The sequence below is a fragment of the Vipera ursinii genome (genome assembly GCF_947247035.1).
Source record: "Vipera ursinii genome assembly, chromosome: 1".
NCBI lineage: Eukaryota > Metazoa > Chordata > Lepidosauria > Squamata > Viperidae > Vipera > Vipera ursinii.
This window is the reverse complement of record NC_139512.1, coordinates 218,401,462-218,421,159: the sequence shown is the minus strand read 5'-3', so window position 1 is coordinate 218,421,159 and position 19,698 is coordinate 218,401,462. Positions and strand designations below refer to the sequence as shown.

At 35.6% G+C, this 19,698-nt stretch overlaps 1 protein-coding gene across 2 annotated transcripts in view; it reads right to left on the bottom strand.

Annotated features, from left to right (window-relative positions):
* Window positions 1-11,349: 11,349 nt before the first annotated feature.
* Window positions 11,350-19,698, bottom strand: part of KIDINS220 (kinase D interacting substrate 220) — a 72,049-nt gene continuing 63,700 nt past the window's right edge. For both annotated transcript variants that reach the window (XM_083349186.1, XM_083349187.1), the window contains exons 26-29: window positions 17,031-17,165; window positions 15,313-15,411; window positions 14,268-14,513; window positions 11,350-13,667 (exon numbers count right to left, since the gene is read on the bottom strand). In XM_083349186.1, coding sequence (XP_083205312.1) covers window positions 12,402-13,667; window positions 14,268-14,513; window positions 15,313-15,411; window positions 17,031-17,165 — 1,746 coding nt within the window. In that variant the 3' untranslated portion in view covers window positions 11,350-12,401. The remainder of the gene's footprint in view (window positions 13,668-14,267; window positions 14,514-15,312; window positions 15,412-17,030; window positions 17,166-19,698) is intronic.

The window sequence follows — 19,698 nt, the reverse complement described above, 5'->3', positions numbered from 1 at the left end:
GTACTGTATTAAGATTGCAATGCCAACTGTAAGATGGACTTCAGCAGGAGTTAAATTATAAGCATATGCAGAATTGCTGCTTTTCTGTCAGTTCTCATCACCATACAACTAACTTCACTCCTTTTTTAAATCATGTCCTACTATAACCCTAAATTCTTAATACTCTTTGTAGTAATCATGCTCAACTTGCCCTACTGTAAGATAATGGAGATGTGCTCAGTCCCTTTGCAGCTCTCAGAATGAGGTTTTAATTTCCCACTTCAGCCAATCTGCAGGCATGCTCAGGAAAAGCAGTTGAAGCAGCCTAGCAAGATCCATTGGGAAAAAAAGTTAACAAGTCTGCCAAGCAGTGTGAAACTGGGCACCTGGGCGTGCTTACAGGAAAAGGCAGAAGCTCCGAGGCCTGTATAACATTTGCACCAAAATAAACAGGTGTGTGGGTGGTGCTGTGCAGTTTGGTGCAGCTTTATTTTCCCCTCGGTATCAGATCTATGCACAGATACTGGGAAGGAACTGGCCCTGTTCTGAACAGAAAAGCTGCTACTAGCAATCTGCTATGCAGTTGTTTTTTTCAGAAGGTGTAACCCAACCATCGTCTACCAATTAAGTGAATCTGGCTTCCCCATTGACTTTGCTTGTCCAAAGGTTGCAAAAGGGGATCACATGACTCTGGGACACTGCAACCATCATAAATAGTGAGTCAGTTGTCAAGCATCCGAATGTAAATCACTACCATGGGGATGCTGCAAAGGTCATCAATGAAAAATGGTCATAAGTTACTTTTCAGTGCTGGTGTAGCTTTGAACGGTCACTAAATGAATACTTTCAAAAGCAGAATCTTTCGAGACAATAAGATTAGTGATCTTTTCTCTATTCTGTGTATAGAGTATTTCTCCAGAGCAGCCTCAATAATTTATAAGTTGCCCGTTTCTTTTTTTTCTCAAGTATGTTGCATTTCATGTATTTGAATGCATGCTCATTACCAAAGGCAGAACAAACTTTTAGATGACAAAGATTTTCACTACTTATTTTGGATTAGTCATGCCAGTCTAAAACATAATTGCTATTTCAGGTAATAAATTATGCTGATTTTTCTTATTAATGGTTGCGCTGTTACTAGTTAGAGACAGAACCCTGCAAGGGTAAAATAACAATTTATAATTTATAATAAAAACTTCCAAGAATGCAAAAATACCACAATTTACATACATCAGGATCTCTAGTTTTATTGCCTATTTGCAATATTTGAGATTCTCATACTTAACATTTGGTTATACAATGTATTTTTTATTGTAAAGTGATAAAAGCAATGCACTTGTATTTATAAGCACTGGCTTACAGGAGGGTGGATGGGGAAGGAGAGGGTAAGGAGTAATAACCTCATAGCCATAATTTACATGATAGTAACTTCATGGAACTGTATTGTATTCAATTTTTTTAAAAAAAAATTCTGACTGATTTGTGAGTACATTCTTAATGCAGACAAGTTTTAACAATTGTATACAGTAATTTAAAAGAACTGTATACTTTTGCACTTAAAAGGAACATAGAGGAATTGGGGAAACCTTAAGTGTAATTTCTTGTAAAACATTAACTGCCATGTAAAAAATACCAAGTATTGTTATATATCTATTTGTATGCTACCTTAAATTACCAGGACAACTAGAAGTACTTATTATTAATCAACACAGTATTTTTAACCTATACTTACCGGTATTAACATTAATCTGTATTGCTAAGTAATTGCAAGATGTGATTGCCACTAACTTACCTTATAAAAGGAATTAAATTCAAGGAGGTGTTAGGCTAGGCTCCTATCGAAACTCAAAAGTATTTATAGATAATTTCTACAGTTGTATGGGAATAATAGCATGAGGAAAACGGGATGCTGCCCTGATCAATCTTGTTGTATATCAAAAAGATTATATCACTAAACTACGTAAGCAATTTTTTTAACTTAAATGTATTAAAAGTGAGAAACAGCCTACCTAATAATTTATCCTAATAATCCCTATTCTGAATGTAAAAGTGCGGTAAGAATTCATTAAAAGTTTTATTAAGCAGCTGTGAAAGCCAACACATGTTTGAAGAACAGTATGCCAATTTCTGGATTGGTAGCCAAGTACTAGTACCAATTGCACAGATTCAACAGCAAGTACAAAGTAGAACTGGAAAATAATTCGGAGATAGATGTTAGCTAAGGTTAGCTGAAAAGAATGCTCTTATAAGGCAATATTAATGCAATGTGTATAACCCAGTCATAAATTTTACCTGAGTGTGAGTACTAAATTAAAAACTGCAACAAAAATTGATGGGACTAGTCACTAGCCAATCATAAAATTTTAGTTAAGAATTTGCTAATACCTTTCAGAGGGGGATAACATAAAATCGTCTTGTCATTAGCAAGATTCCTACACATAAAAATTGAAATAAAAGAACTGTACCTTTGATGCATATCTGAGAAAATACATGCAAATATTTAATATTCCTATTTTTGAGTAACATTCCATTCGTGCCAACCTCTTAGGATCCCATTGTTAACATATGTGGAAGACGAGTGCCACCTTCTGGCCTATGCATAGAAGACATTTACCATCAAAAAACTATTCATTAAAAATAACTTTTATTTTAAAATAGTTTTTGTCTTAAGATGGGTTAAATTAAAAAAAGGCAAAATTAGTCAATTAAAATGATGTCAATTTTGAAAAAGTAATTGTGTTTGGTCCTAGACTACCAGTAAATTTTCATTTATTGATTGAAAGAATCATGCCAATTTTCAATTAGCTTTATTGCCAAATATGTTTTTAAACACATAATACCATTTTCAAATGAAAAAAGGGGAAATCCTGCATTTAAATAGAATTATGAAATAAAAGTTCTCAGAACTAGAATATATTGGAATACAGAAAATTTGTTGCCTTTTCCCAGACAAGGCACAAATAAGAGTTTCTAATTTAAATTCTTCACTAAACCTGTTTACTGTTTATCCACTATATAAGCAGGCTTGGTTTATGGGTTTCTATCTAGCTGTATATCCAGGATAGATATCACAATATATTATGGTTCTTATTCTCCAAAGTCCATAAACCATCATCCCAGTACAATTATAGAACTATAAAATATGTACATTTTTTATTTGGTACCCAAGTTTGCTTACTTTTTTATTCTTCATTCTTAGTAAGTAAGGACTTCGATGGCAGGTTGACTTACTTTGAATTACTGGAAAGTGCCTAGAACATTCACTATATAAAATCAAAAAGGAAGAAAAAAAAATTCCAACATTTTTCACCTACAAATTGCTTTAGGAGCCCAGAAAAAATGACATTAAAAGAACAGACTTCTCCAGTTCTTATGTGTTCCAGTCAGCCATGCCATCTTCTATGATATTTTAACACTGGCATAGTGAAAAACTGGGTGGTAGGCAAACAGTTTTCATTGGCTTTTTTAAAAAGTTGTTCCTAATTTTCTTAACATTTTTATTCATGTCAGGCCTAGCCAAGGATAATATAACATTCTTGCCAAAATTCAGTTCTTTATTTGCTTAAACCATATAGACAGAATCTTGCCAAATTAAATCAATATGGCTCTTATCCTGATGGATGTACACTGGGAGTACATCCTAAATCTCTTCCTCTGACTCCGATCCAACTCTGGACTGGTCTGCCTGTTGTCTCATGCATTTCTTCCTGGAAACCTGCCGCATTACTGTAGTCCATCACACCACCTCTCCTCTCCCCATCACAACCTGGGGACTTATTTTTGGTTGTTCTATTTCTCACCTGAAAATAGATCGTGGCATTTGGGCTACATAAGGATTCGTGTTTGAAAGTAGGTTCAACATGTACGTACAGCATGGAAAGCAACCTACCACTCTTAAAACGGAATCCTTTATCGTGCACTTAAATTTGAGGGTGCTACTCCATGAAAAGCTGGGATTTACAGCCTCGGAACACTGAGAATAACACACGTAATAACCCTCCTACAGAAATGTTGATTATGTGTTTTTGCTGACTGTAGCTTTTGGTTAGCAAAGTAGAAGAAGTGTACCCTACCCAAACGCAGGTACATGCAGAAAAGGGAAGCGGACTGCTCTGCTTCGCTAACAGGATATCTCAGGAATGCTCTGGAGATCTTTAAAAGTTAAGTGCATGATGGACCACAGGAGGGCAGGGTGGAAAGGAGGATGTGGGGCTTGGTGGGGTGAATGACTCTGGTGATGCTGCGGTGGCCGTAACTTTGAAACCAGATCATAAGTAGCTTTTCCGCAGTAACTTGGAATGTTTGCCGAGTGACTGGTCATAAGTTGAGGACTATATGTACTTAACTTGACGTTTCTAACCACCAGAGGGCCTTTACTCTGGCATGATATCATGTCCTCCTCCTCTCAGCTGTGCTTGAAGGCCGATATGGGAAGATTCCCTTCTGGAGAAAAAATGCCCGTTACTCTGGACTGGATATTTTTAATAGCCTCATCTCCCCATTACTGCATAAATATCCAGGGTGTACGCTGTACAGGATGATTCTACATGTTCTTGCTGCTGTCAGATACCAACCCTGCTAAATGTATTGCCAGGTCCAGCAGATAACCTATGACCTATGCCACAGGTCTGCAACCCGCGGCTCCGGAGCCGCATGTGGCTCTTTCAGCCGTCTCCTGTGGCTCCCAGTCCTCCGCTATGTGTAGTCCAAAAAATAAAGTGGGACTAAAAAAGTTCAACCAATCAATTCAAATATGCAGGGTAGGTGCATATCTCGCCTTGGCTCCACTCTTCAGTCAAACCCTGTTCTGCGCATGCGCGCATGTACGCACATGCGCACACATTTTTTGCGGCTCCCAGTTTTTCCTTTTGTGAGGGAACCGGTTCCGAGTGGCTCTTTCACTGTTTCAGGTTGCTGACCCCTGACCTATGCTGAAAAACACATATAGAAAATACTTAATGAGCATCTGGTTTGATAATACTAACATGCTTTGTATCACGACAGATTTATTCTACTACATACTAATTTTTATGCCCCCCCTATGCCCATCTAATAACCCTACCCCTCCTTTTAGATTCTTTTTATTCATACTTTTATTATACCCTTTAGCTTTTTATATTTTTAGATGTAGTTTCTATGTTTATAAATTACTGTACCCCACCTTCCTTGTGCTGATATTTGACTGTAATGAAAGATTTGATTGACATCTTTAATGCAAAACACAACTGTGCAATTTCTCCTGTGCTACTTCACTTGGAAACTACATTTGGACCCCCTCTCAGAGTTTTAAGAAATAGATACCTCTCTTTTTCCAAATCTTTTTAATTGTTGATTTTGGCACCTTTTGTGCTTAATTTCCTATCGGTTTTTAAATTAAAATTTTAATTTAGTAGCCAGTAGGGCAGAAATATAATCACTATAAATCAGTAAATAAATACAGGATATGTTTCCACAAGGAGTGATCTGACGGGAAGAGAAAATCAACCACCCACAGAATGCACATAGAATGGGCATAGTAGTGAGGGATGGGATGGTACATCTCACAATGAAAACCTGACTTCTAAAATCATCTTAAAAATAATAGTTAACTATATATATATCTTTGTTGCTTAGAACCATTGTTAGAATTAAAACATTCAGTATGGTTCTCTAGATGTTTAAAATAATGTATAAAAACAGGGATTTGAAATACTGAATTCAGAAAAGATCTTATTCAATTCACTGTAGCATCATTAAAGAAATGTAAGAATCTTTCATTTAAGCCAACGATAACCACCAATGCCACTTTTCTTAATACTTTGCTTTTTGCTTCTCTGGGAAGATTTCTGTATCCCAGTAAGCTCAGAGTGCTTGATTGAACTTTCATAGCTATACATTTACTTGCTGTGTTATTCTGATTGATCTCAGTTTATAGTTTGTGCTGTTTCAGTTATTAGCAGGGCTTTTTTTGTCATAGAACGCTCAGAACGGAGTTCCGGCACCTTTTTTGGATGGAACCTTGTAGGGTAGGCAAGGCGGGTTGTATGACATGTGTGCTCCAGCACCTTTTTCTTTTACAAAAAAAGCACTGGTTATTAGCTACCTTAAAGACTCAAAATGAAAACACAGAACAAGACTACAATATACTGTAATGAATAATTCACCCATCACTCTTGAAGGAAAATGTAATTTCAGCAAGTGCTCTTGGTGCTTTTTCTGCTTCTTTCAACTGGAGATAAAAACGCAGGCAGGAGGAAAAGTGTCTCCTCTATTTCTATTATTTAGCCCAGTGGTATGCATTTGTTTTGTTCAAAAACTATAAGTCAAGTCAGCCACTACATTTGTTCATGTAGAATTTGTAATTTGGCTCACATCGGTGAATTTATCCCATCGCTACTTAACCCCTGCAGTTTTAATAATAATAATAATAATAATAATAATAATAATAATAATAATAATAATAATGAGGAGGAGGAGGAGGAGGAGGAGGAGGAGGAAGGGACCTTGGAGGTCATCTAGTCCAACCCCCTGCTCAGGCAGGAAACCCTATACCATTTCAGGCAAATGGCTGTCCAGACTCTTCTTAAAAACCTCCAGTGTTGGAGCATTCACCACTTCTCGAGGCAGGTTGTTCCACTGATTAATTGTTCTAACTGTCAGGAAGTTTCTCCTTAGTTCTAGGTTGCTTCTCTCCTTGACTAGTTTCCATCCATTGCTTCTTGTCCTGCTTTCAGGTGCTTTGGAGAATAGCTTGACTCCCTCTTCTTTGTGGCAACCCCTGAGATATTGGAACACTACTATCATGTCACCCCTCACCCTTCTCTTCATTAAACTACACATACCCAATTCCAGCAACCGTTTTGGTGTGCTTCATCATGTACCTTAAAAACTTCTGAATCTAATTTAATAAATAAATGCTCTTGTATAAATTCATGTTTATTAACTCCTAAAACAAATACCATTAGTCTGATGCCTTTAATATATTTGACCATTTCATATATGTGACTATAGTTTATACAGCACTATTTTAGAAGAGATCTCTAAAAGAAGGCCATGCTTTCTCAGATGCACCAGGATAGAATTCTTTTTAAGGCTTTTTCTGAGCTGCAACATTAACAATACCAAGGTTAGGAAATGAAAGTTTCTTTAAAAAAAACACAAGATTTTAGACTTTAGGGAATTGCCCAATACGTTGTTTAAATTATGTCTTAATTATAAATTTGGGGAAAAAATTGCAGAATTTTGCATCCAGAAATGTAGCTATCTGCTCACAGGAATGGGGGAAAAAAAATAAGACAGCTTTTCTCTGTGTCATCAGTTTTCTTCTCATTCTAAGTCTTTTATTTGTTCCAGTTCCAATTTAAGCAAGTGACGAGCGTTTTTCTTACCTCTGAGTAAGTGCAGGAATTAGTAGGGTTATGGTGGAAATACCGCTCTAAATACCCAGGTTGACCAAGAAAAAAAATATTCAGAATAAATGTGAAAAAGCCTAAAGTCTGAGTAGCTACTCTCCTGTTGAATCAGATTCAGATCAATAGCAACAGAAACTAGGCACATATCTATGTAGTTTAAGAACATTTTTATTAAGTGAACTTCCTGATACCAAAAAGCGTAGGACCCGAGCAGCAGGCTTTAAAATATTTACTGAGTGTCAGGTGCAAGTCTAAGTGTAGGTCTGTGAAAGTCTACTATCAAAGCAGTTTCCAGAAACTCTATAGTCTATTCAGGTAATGGGGTGGTGGTGGACATACAACATAATAAAAGTCTAATCCTTGTTATAGAAGTAACCAGTACAAAAAAAAACATTGCATTGCTACCAACAACTATCAAGTCCAAACATTTGGCTGTTGGCCTGTGTGTCTCTACATGGACACCACAACAGATGCCTATGAATTGGATGCAGAGGAACTAGATTATTCAACCTGAATTTTCTCTTCAGATGAATGAGAAGGGGGGACTGGTCACAGCTGTTTTATAGAAGAAAACCATTTTCTATCATTCTGTGCTCAACTTGGGCAGATGGGTGCCTTCAAAGCTGGTAAAAATGGAAATATCTATTGCCTCTCTAGTTCAGACTTATCAGTCCAAGCCAAATTGGGGGAGGGTCTCATTGAAGCAAAATAATGAATCATGCCATCCATAAATGTACGTATAGCTGAAAATAGAATAGAAAGGAACATTAGTACCAAAAGAATTTTTGTTCCTCTTTAGTATGAGTAACCGCAAAGAGGAAAATCCCGAGACCATGTTTCTGGATACAGACAGAAGGGGAAGCAACTGATCATATTCAAACCTGGACAGATTTAACAGAAAACAAAAATTGCTATCTAATACAACTCTGGGAGCAATGGAGCACTTGCCTTATTGGCAAATATGTCACTTAGTCCTCTTAATATACTTCAACAAGCTAATCTTGTCCCAGCTATAAAATTTATGGACTGTCCCAGCTCATCCTGGAGATCTATCAGGTTGCTAAAAGTCAACAACCAATCTGATGGCATATAAATAAATCAAAAAGGTTTCAGCAGTGATACAGATGTAACACAAAATTAGAGACACTCGTATTTCAAAAAATAGAGCTTTTTCCGTTTAGGTCACTGGACTTGGTCTTCTGAAATCTAATGTTTGCAAATTGTATGTAATTTTCTTATGCAATCTCCATCAAATGTATGGTAGAAAAGGGAAATAAAGGCTTTTACTTCCCTTTACTACAGTTCTGCTATATTTGACTTGGGGGGAAAAGGTAATTAATTTGAGTTCTCATATGGGAACAAGCCAGTATCAACTAAAATAAGTAGTTTACAAGACATAACAGGGAATTGCAGTTGCTTAAGAGGAAGTAATTGTTCTAGTTTTGTCACTTTACAATCTAGAGCAGGGGTCTTCAAACTTGGCCCTTTTATGACTTGTGGACTTCAACTCCCAGAATTCCTCAGCCAGCATGCCTGGCTGAGGAATTCTGGGAGTTGAAGTCCACAAGTCATAAAAGGGCCAAGTTTGAAGACCCCTGATCTAGAGAGAAAAGCACATGGATTCAAAGCTTACTGCAGCTTTTTTGGAAGCAGGAAATAAAAAAAAGTTATGTTTGTCAACATCTCACTGTTCAGGCTATTTTAATCCAAATACTGCTGCGAATGGAAGTCTATTTCTTAGAACTTAATATATGGATCTAAGCTATCAAATAAGTACTTAGCAGAGATATGCTAAAAACTGTTCCAGTTCAACTTGAATTGTGATGATGATGATAGAGTTGGAAGGGACCTTGGAGGTCTTCTAGTCCAACCCCCTGCTGAGGCAGGAAACCCCATACCTTTTCAGACAAATGGCTGCCCACTCCCTTCTTTAAAACTTCCAGAGTTAGAGCATTCACAACTTCTGGAGGCAGGTTGTTTATATCCTTAAACCTAGCATTAAAAATCTGAAAGACTTGTCTTTCAAAATTTAGTCCCTCTACTTCAGGGGTGTCAAACTGCCAGTCCGTGGGCCAGACGCATCATCAAGAAACCGCGCCCACCCCATTGCCGGCAATGGAGAAAAAGCTCTGATACATTGCGTGACGTCACTAGTTTGACATGTCTGCTCTACTTTATAGTACAAAAATTACACAAGCAAGTTTGAAAATACAAATTTGTAATCTGTAGCATTTGTAATCTGTAGCATTTTATATTAGCAATTAGGGATTATGTAAACACTCACATTCTTTTCCCCAAGCATGAAATGAATTGTTCTGTTCATACCAGAAGTGTACCATGTTCTAAATACTTCCCATATGGAGATAACATTTCTGATAAGATGGGAATAGCTGTTTCAAATTCAAAATATTTTGCACACCACTAGTCCAGATCTATTACTTGGTTTTGGCTTAGGATGTTACATAAATCCAGCCAACTGCAATTTATTTAACAAATCATGGTTCAGAATAACGAACAAGTCCTCTCATGTATGATAAGATTAGATGGTACAATTTTCTTAATAAAACCAAAGTATTTACATTTTCTTATTTGTTTTATTCTTTTTCTAACCAAGCTTTTCTTCTACATATTTCATGAACTGTACTTGAAGAACAATTCAAAATAAAAGTGGATTATTGGTTTAGATTCTTAGCTAGTATTTAAAATTTTAATAAATAATTTGGAATTAGTTTAGAGGTTTTAGTTTCTATCTCAGGACTCGTCCTAGTTTCAAAACTGAACATGAAGTATGATAAATGATGAGTTTAAGGATATAATCCAATATTAATTAATTAGAATAAATGACACTTGTTCTGAGAATTGCAATATAAAAAATCCCTTCTGCTACACCCACAGAACTTTCTTTGCTTCTAACATGTAGGCCTTCGTGATTTTCATGGTATGAAAGAGTTCCATCACTAGGAAATGTAAATGACCTTTTCAGAAGAATATTTTATATATTATTATCATTTAATACTTTTGTGGGGGAGGGGGAGAAAAAGAAAAGTTAAATATCCTTTATGAGCTATGTCAGACCTGATATCTTTTCTCTTGTGCTTTTTTGGTAGTTCTTTCTCTCTTCAGCCACTGTCTTCTACAATTTCCCCCATTCTCATTATGGGAATATCCTTCCCCTCTCTATTTTTGTAAGTGTTCTACCTGTAAATACCAATAAAGATTTTCAATAAAAAATATACCCAGTTCTTTTAAAAATGCATTGAAAATAAAGCATCAACTTTTGTATTTGGCATTAAAAACATCCCTCATATTACAGAAATACCCAATACAAACTATATACTGAAATGAAAAGACCCTAGACATGCTAATGTTTTGTTGGAATTTTGAGGTTTCACGTGAAAACAAGTGTCCTTGTTTTCCATGGATTTTGATTCAATAATCTATCCAGTTCAGGACTTCAAGAATTGTGGTATGTACACAGAACCACAGAGCACTCTGTTTAAAAAATGGGGGGGGGAGAATCTATTTTCTTTCCTTCAGCAAACAGGACGTGGTTCTATTTTATTTTCAGCTATTTTCCATCTATTTCCAACAGAAAATATCTGAATTTTATCCACTGGGGAAGCCCATATTGCATGTACAGATCACACATCAACATTCCAGCAACACGATAAGGTTCTTAAGCAGTTAGGAAAATGGTAAGTAAGAATAAATGATTCAGCTTCTCACTAAAAAAAGTATTTACACAGCAGACATGATGAAGACAGCAACAGATGATTTTAGCTCAGAGATACAAAAGATGAATTCATGCTATTTACAATGCACTTAACAGCTCCCACCAAAGTTAATGGAAACACTAAGTGCTGAATTCACAATAACATTAATTCTACCACAATCCCCCTTTATGTAAGAACTCCACTTTTTAATCCTACCAAACAACTGGAGATGTTCATTAAAATTAAAGAAAACATCCAACACAAGAGAAGCATGCCTGTGATTTTATTATTACCTCCATTGTAGTGGAATGTATACAATTCACAAATCCTATTTAAAATCATGCATATTTCATTTGCATATGAACTACTAATATTTTAGCCACAATGCTAAAAACAGAAACGGACATAATTATACACTGCACTGCTAAATAAAGGCAAACATTACATTTTTGCTAACTGCGAAGGCCATGAAAGCCACCAATTCTGTTTGTTCTTCACAATCAAGTAAAACACATTAATCAAAGGCCACTATTGTTTAAAATTAGAAATACTTTCAAAAGATTACATCAAAGCACTCCCTTGAAAATAATACTACAGAACACAATCACATTTACTCCTCACAATTGCTTTAGAACTATTGTTATACTATAATCTATGGTGAACAAAAAAATCAGGCAATTTATTCTTAAATCTTAACTACAATTATCATTTCAAACATGCAGTATTCTGTCTTCAAATTTACAGTCACAAATACAGCATTCCTAAAGGCAAAATCATTTAAAACCAGCAAAAGAATTGAGTTTTAATATTTGAATTTCAGCAATTTAAACATCAATACTTTTTAAAATGTCACAGAACTGAAAAGTATAAAATCATAGGCATCAAATTTGTAGACCTCTAGCCATTTCCTTTATTTGATAATTTAAAAAGTTAAATTGGTACATTAATTCTTACATAGATGTACAATATTTATTTTTATTTCAGCATCACTTTTCAACATGCAGACCAAAGCACGCACATTTGCCCTAGAAAAATTGAACACCATCTTTAACCGATAAATGGCGGCTCATTTATGCTGGCCATTATTCAACTAATTTTCATTACATTACGTATTTTTTCTATTCTAAACCATGAGATGTGAACTGGATTATAACCCTAATTTTTTATGAAAATAGCAACATGATCAGAGAAGCAAGCTGTAGAGTGGAATGATAAAGAAATGTGTAAACCTGATGAGGAACTAAGAAAAGGAAGCTGTATAAAATAAAAAGAAAAATAAATAAATCAGACAGAGGCAATGTTGTAACTTGGATGACATTCAAAGAATACTCTCTCTCTCTTCTCCAAAGCCTGCAGCATCAGAACCAGTAACAGTAAGAAGCTCAGAAGAATCTTTTGAAAGCCTTGAATAACTTGAACGCTGGCTACGCTTATGGGTCACACCTTTAATATTATCATTCTGAACTGCAACTGAGTTAGAACTCGATCCAGGACACAGAATGATTTGAGAAGGGTCTACGATACCATCAGTCTCCTCAAAATTCTGATTGGGTCTATTGGTTGGTGCACTATTATTATTCAGGGTGACTGTGCTAGGCGTTCGATTTAAATTGTAGACTTTTTGGCATGCTGGCCAATTCTCTTCCGGACTGCTTGCTATTAAGCTGCTGTCTGAAGGACTTTTCTTATCTTCTGAACAAATTGACATACGTGCGATTGTTGGATCTTGAAGGCCACTCAAGCTATGGGGAATTCCCCTTTTTCCACTGTGGCCATCATCTTCCAGCTCAATGAGATTTGCTTTTTCAAGCTGTGAATCATCTCCATCATTATGGAGAGAATGATTTGGAGAGCTTTCGTTGGATCTTACTCCAGAATCAGAGGAATCCTTTTTGTCTAGAAGGGCATCTGTCAAATATTCCTTTGCTTTAATCAAGGTTCTGATGGGCTCAGAGCCATGTTCTGGAGATTTGGACTGTTTCTCTACTTTTCCTTCTATTTTCCGGTCTTTACCTTCCTTGAGGAGAGGTGTATTATCAGATTCTTCTGTTCCAGACTCATCCTCATCACTTGGAAGTTTCTGATAACGTAGAGCTACCCCTTTCAACTTCAGATCTGCAGCTTGGAAAATGCTTGTTCTTTCTGAAGATTTCTTCCCAGAAAGAAGCTTGGATACGGACTGATCTGATTTTTCATCTTCTTCAGTAATGGGATCCAATGGAGATGCATCATTAGTAGATACCGAAGTACTGTAATCTACAACATCATTTCGCTTAATCAAAAAGGATTTCCTTCCATCTTCTTGTTTCTGTTCAGCATCCTTTCCCTTATCTTGTTCCATATTGGAATGAAGAGAACCTGTGGATGTGCTCTGCCCCATATAAAATGCTGCTGAACTATGTGGTGAAGATCTACCACTCACTGTACTAGAACTTGCACCTCCTTCTAACTGTGACATTTGAGCAATATATTCTCTATATGCATCTCTATATTCTGCTTGTACCTTATCAGTAAGCTTTGAAATTTCAATACTAGAATCTTGGGAATTGAGGCTTGAAAGACTTGGAGTCCGGCGAACTTGTGACTGTTTAAAGACAAAGAAAATATATTAAAATATTTTCTGGGTCTATATCCATAACACATCTAAATAGGCACAAATGAATAAAATTAAACCTTAAACAAGTTATGAATGAAAACTGCTTGATGTTTCAAAAAGGGGCACTATGTCAGTGGTACAGCATATAACTAGCATGTGCTGAGATTGTTCCATGAGGGTAGGAAATTCATTTATCATATAAATGGTTCCACGAAGAGCTGGAAGTTTTACATTTCTCAGTTTAAGTTCCTAATTTTATTTAGAATAAAAGGGGAAAATGTATCAATTTTCTGTTAAAACCAACAGCCTTTCCCAATACAACACGTTTTGTATTAGAAAAAGGTAAATGTGTCCAGAAAAGTGTATATATAACTCTTGTGTAACTGGAATGGAACATATAACTGCATAATTACAATTGTACTTGCAGAACCTGAATTAGAAATAAATGCCGTAACTTTTTATAGATATTACTGAAGTGCAACATATGCACTTTTTGTTTTTAAGGAGTTTTACTCTTGTATATGAATAATAGGTATGATTAAAACAGAAGACATTGACTAAATTATATCCAATCTGAAGTGAAATTACCTGCCAGCTTAGATTGCTATGACGTGGAGGGGCTTCCTCTAGGCCAATATTGTTCAGCTCTTCGAAGCTAAAATTGAGAGTATAAGGAGGTTGACCTGGAAGACCAGTAAGTTCCGTATGGGGTAATTCGTTGTTTAGAGTTGGACGTCGAGCGAGATCATTATGAGGAATCGTGTTGGCATGCTCATTCACTGTTCGAGAATCTTCATGGACAACTTGACTTTCTGCATTTCTCATCTCAAGTACCTAACATAAGAAATAATATTAGACTGCAGGTTGAACATAACAGCACAACTAAAACATGGGTTTTATTTTATTAAAAGAACTATGAAGCACACTCTCTGTGACAATGTTGATGTTTTCCATGATTCACTCAGTCTAAAGCAGCATTTCCCAACCTCAGAAACTTCAACTCCAGCAATGGCTCTACTGGGGAATTTAGGCAATTAAAGTCTACATATCTAGTTGGGAGTTGGGAAACACTGTTTTAAAGCACATTCAGATGCACTTGCAAGGAGTTGTTTGAATCGTCATCTTATATTTGCACACAAATTTCACAATAAGGCAAGCTAAAACACATATTATTTATGCAAAGCCTAACCTTGAATATTTAATATACCCAACTAGTTTAAATGCATAATCACATAGACTCCATAAATAACCATTATTTAATAAATATCAAGCACCCCTTTCTTATCCCCTTCCTCCTATAGAAACCTACTCTTGTATTCCTGTTGATGGCACTGAAGCAAACAACTGTGCAAGGATGTAAAGACTCCAACCTGATGGAAAGCAGTGTTTCCAGGCAGAGTCCTGCCACTTTAAATAAGAAACTACAAATTGTGTAGAAATTATTAACAAAAATGGGGTAAGGTAAAACAAACCATTCTTAGAATGAAATCTCATGCAAATATGACATTGAATTTCACTGAAACCAAGTATGTGATATGCTTCAGAGTAAATATTTGCAGAAAGGTAAACGTAATTTCCACTGGCCAGCATTCCTAATTATTAATGCTAATATTTTATGTAACAATAGTCTTACTGCACTCCTGAAGAGATGCCAGTCCCCAAAATTCATGTTCATCTCACGTTTTAGTTCATCAATGTTACACTGTGCTAAAACACGACCATTTATATTAGCCTAAAAAAAATATAGAAACACAACATAGGTATTATTTATAAATGGTAGTAGAATAGTAAACTTTAATCATTTCAAAAGTAATTCATGTAGAAGTGTATCTATAATATTACAAGGATAGTCTATGTTATTCTTGGTTGAAACTAAAAAATGACAATAGAGTATTTTTATTAAAAGGACTAAGTCATAATTTAATCACAGAATAAAAGAAAGGGAGAGCTATTAAAAATATACATTTGATACATCAAAATAGAAATCAGGATTATGTTTCAAAGGAAAATATGATCATAATAAACTTTAGGATACATTATATAATGTATTTATTATAATCATAATCAATTTTAGAAAGATTCTGTGTTATACATTTATATTATGAGTAATGTCCAGTCTTCATTGTGAGTCTGTCTAAAACTAGGTTATAAATTGACAGCATAGCTACTGCAGAAGATTACCCCACCCCCACACACATACCCCAAAATATGTCAGATTTTTTAAAAAGGTCAAATTGAATTAAAGTCTTTTCTAGGAAGAGATTTGACAAAAGTTTCAGACACTATATTTCAAAATTGCAAATTTCGACTGATTTGGGAACTGAGAGGAGGACTACAGGAACAAGCACTTAATTCCTCTTAGAGTGTCCATTTTGTTGGGAGATTGAAACAATTGTGTGATGTACAAATGAGCCTGCAAGCTAAAGATTGCAAGCTATCCTAAGTATTATGCTATCAGCATTTTTATTAAGATTTTATCCACAATCGTGGATATTTGATCCAGGATTAATCAGAGTTAACTGTTGGGATGACTTGGGATAGAAAAGATGCCATAATAAATTTTCTACAAGTTGAATACAATAGTATGTTAACAGAGGGTTTTTATATTTTACTTTTGCCTTTTGTCTGTTTGCTATTCTACCTGTTAACTATTTGTCCATGAATACAGTAGATAGATGACAGGTTAATAATTTGTAAGCAGAATTACAAGTTTGGAAAAAAATGGGACTTGTTTCGCAAGGAGTAGTACACTAATGCTATTGTAATATATTTATCAATATTCAACTGGGGAAGGTAATATATGTACATGTGCTTGTGTTTTTTTAATACACCTTTTTAATGTTTTGTTTGCTTTTTTTGCTGTTTGTTTGCTTCTGGGTCCCCCTCCCCTTTTTGGGAGGGGAGTTTTGTATTTTAACTTTTGAATAAAATAAAAATTGTTTTAAAAAACATTAAATTCAATCATTGAAGTTGCTGATTCTTTACTTAGGAGAACGAACGGCAGGTCCACTGCCAAGACTTGCCTATTATCAAATACAAAAAAAGGAAAAAGAAACCCTTCCCCAAAGGGACAGTAATATTAATACACTAACGCCCATCCTTAAAACAAAAAAAAACCCCTCAAGCCCACTTAACACATATACTTTATTTTAAATACGATTTACTCTTCTATAGTCTTTATCTATCCTTAAGTCATTAATGGTATTCTGGCAGTAAGACAGGTTTAGTTTAATATATTCTCTCCATATCCACTCGTAATTACTGAAAGGTAATTTTTGTGTTTTTTTTATTCTCCAGCAGATTTTTACCGACCAGGGTTAAGATGCCCCATTTATGCATGCAGAAACATACCTTCTTTATGGTTGCAGAATACTGAGCCAGCATCGTCTGATCTAGTCCTTCTATTTGTTTCAGTTTCTCACACACAGCATCTACACTCATTGAGCTCAGAGGTACATGGGATGCTCCTGATCCAGGGACTGTCCCCTGTGCAAAGGAGAAGTGCAACATGCAGTATGTTTAAATGCCTAGTGTGATTCTTTTGCAAGCACAAACAACAGCTGCCATGTTTTGAGTCCCTATTAACGGTATCAGGGATTGGGAATACCGACATACCATCAGCGGACTCGCCGACTGAAGTATATACACCGTGATAGAGTGTCACAGGCAAGAACTTTCCCTGAAGGTTCTTGTAAGATGGAAAATGAATTTTGAAAGAAAGAACCCCTAGCACAAAAATGAGGAAAATCTTGATGACCTCTCCAATGTATTCTACACTTTCAGCACCTACTTCATTCACAGAAGGATCTAATGGAGCACGCTGTTCAAAAGAAAAATAATGGGCTAGGTCAAGGGTAGGCAACCTCGTCTCTTTTATGACTCATGGACTTCAGCTCCCAGAATTCCTGAGCCAGCTTGGCTGGCTCAGGAATTCTGGGAGTTGAAGTCCATGAGTCATAAAAGAGACGAGGTTGCCTACCCCTGGGCTAGGTTTAAAATATATAAATTTGTCTCAAAGGGGCCTGCCAGTTTTAGAATTATAACAAAAGGTGAAGTAGCCCTGGAATCAGATATTGGCTCAATCTGCATACATTTAAGTCAGTTAAAAGGGAGAAGGAGCATCACTTCTGTGTAGACATGTAATATAGCAATAATGCCGTATAAGAGCTTGTCGTATTTTTATTATTATGCACGTAATATGTTTTTCACTGCCTATGTACAATCTTAGCACTAAAGCCTAGCAGGCTGCATTCACTCTCTATATTCCAAATAGACAAAGTTTTTTTTTAACAAAGAAGATTAGAGACTACCTCCTCAAACTGAATAATAATCTTTGACTTAACAATTAAGTTGCTATTTTCATGAACCCATAAATCCTAGTAAAAGCTAATACAGTTAATAAAAAGCTGTAACTGGGAAAACTGTATTCTCAATTGCCTCATATTTTTTTCTGAATGCATTCCTGAGACTATTACCGTATATGCAACTGATTTTCAAGATCAGCTGGCAGATTTGACTGAAAAAAACCCAAAGTAACTGAAGCCAATGTTGTGGTACCAAAAACAAGTACTAGGAAAAAGTGTGAAGAATGATGGACGATTCTGTCGGAGTCAAATCAGAAATAAAACAAAAGGGAAGGGCACTACTCCAAATGCTTGCTCTCTCATATAATGAAATTCAAGATTCTCAGAAGCTGAAAGGTATATCTCGTGACAATAAAAAAAATGCCTGGCTAATATGGTCCGCTTTTAAATACTCAAGGTTCTAGAACAAGGGTCCCCAACCCCGGTCCATGGATCAGTACCGGTCTATGGAATGCCAGCAAACAGTCTGCCCAAACAAGGAAATCCCCATCCACAGGATGCAGGCAGCACAGAAAACCACACACCCCTTCCAGTCTGTGGAAAAATCTCTCTCCACATAACCGGTCCCTGGTGCCCAAAAGGTTGGGGACCTCTGTTCTAGAATACTATTCCAAAATAAATTTCTACAAGCTGTTGCATTCATCCCTTCAAATTCCAAAGAGAGATGAGGAGCAATAAGTATCAATTATTTACACTTGTCCACATAAGTATTTATTTAAAAGATTAAATTGATAATTTCATGCATGGTATCATTAATGCAACAAATGGGTTTCTTTTAATTGTCAAATACCATACCTTTTTCATAATCTATTTGCACTGATAATCTGATCGGATGCAGAAAAAAAGAATGAACATGCTATCCTTTAAAATGAAACCTAATATGGTTTCAAACGAGTAGGCAACTTTACATTTATAAAGTTCAATGGAATAAAAGAAACCCTTCTACATATGAATTAAATAGTACAGACTGAAGGATTTCCACATGTATTAGTCAATATGTAGGAGAGAAATCAAACGGGCCTGTATAATCAATCTACATAGTTCGCAATTTTAGAAGAGAGTTTTTGGTTTTGGGTACAAAAGTCAGTATTTGTACAAAACATTTATAAAGTTAGCTATATTAGCACAGCCAGATTAAATGAAGTCTATATTATATCTCTGCTGAGGAATGCATCCAATTTGAACTGTTTCAAATTCAAATTAATTTGCTTCTCATCTAAAAGCGTTGTTTTGAGTTGAAAGCAGGCTGTTCCCATCATTTTAGATGTCTGTAAGAGGCAAGCAGCTGTTTCAAACCCATGTTAACTTCAAAATTGTCAAAACATTCAATTTTGAACTTGAAACACTAAAGTTTCAAACATTTTGCACACATCTACTGCATTTTTCAAGCACACTGTATGGAGAATTCTGTTTTTGTGATTTTAACTGCATTCCAATCATACTAGTATTTATATCATATAAGAAAGAAAAGGAAAAAAAACTTTCAAAATATAAACACAATACTGATGCTAATAATTATTGACAAAAATAGTTTGTTCACGCAGTGTAAGATAACATTGGAAAATTTACATTTAACAAATTCTCTCTGTGCATATTCACACTATGATAGAGATTCACTGGAATCCAATACACTTATTTTCTAAGAAAAGCAGTAA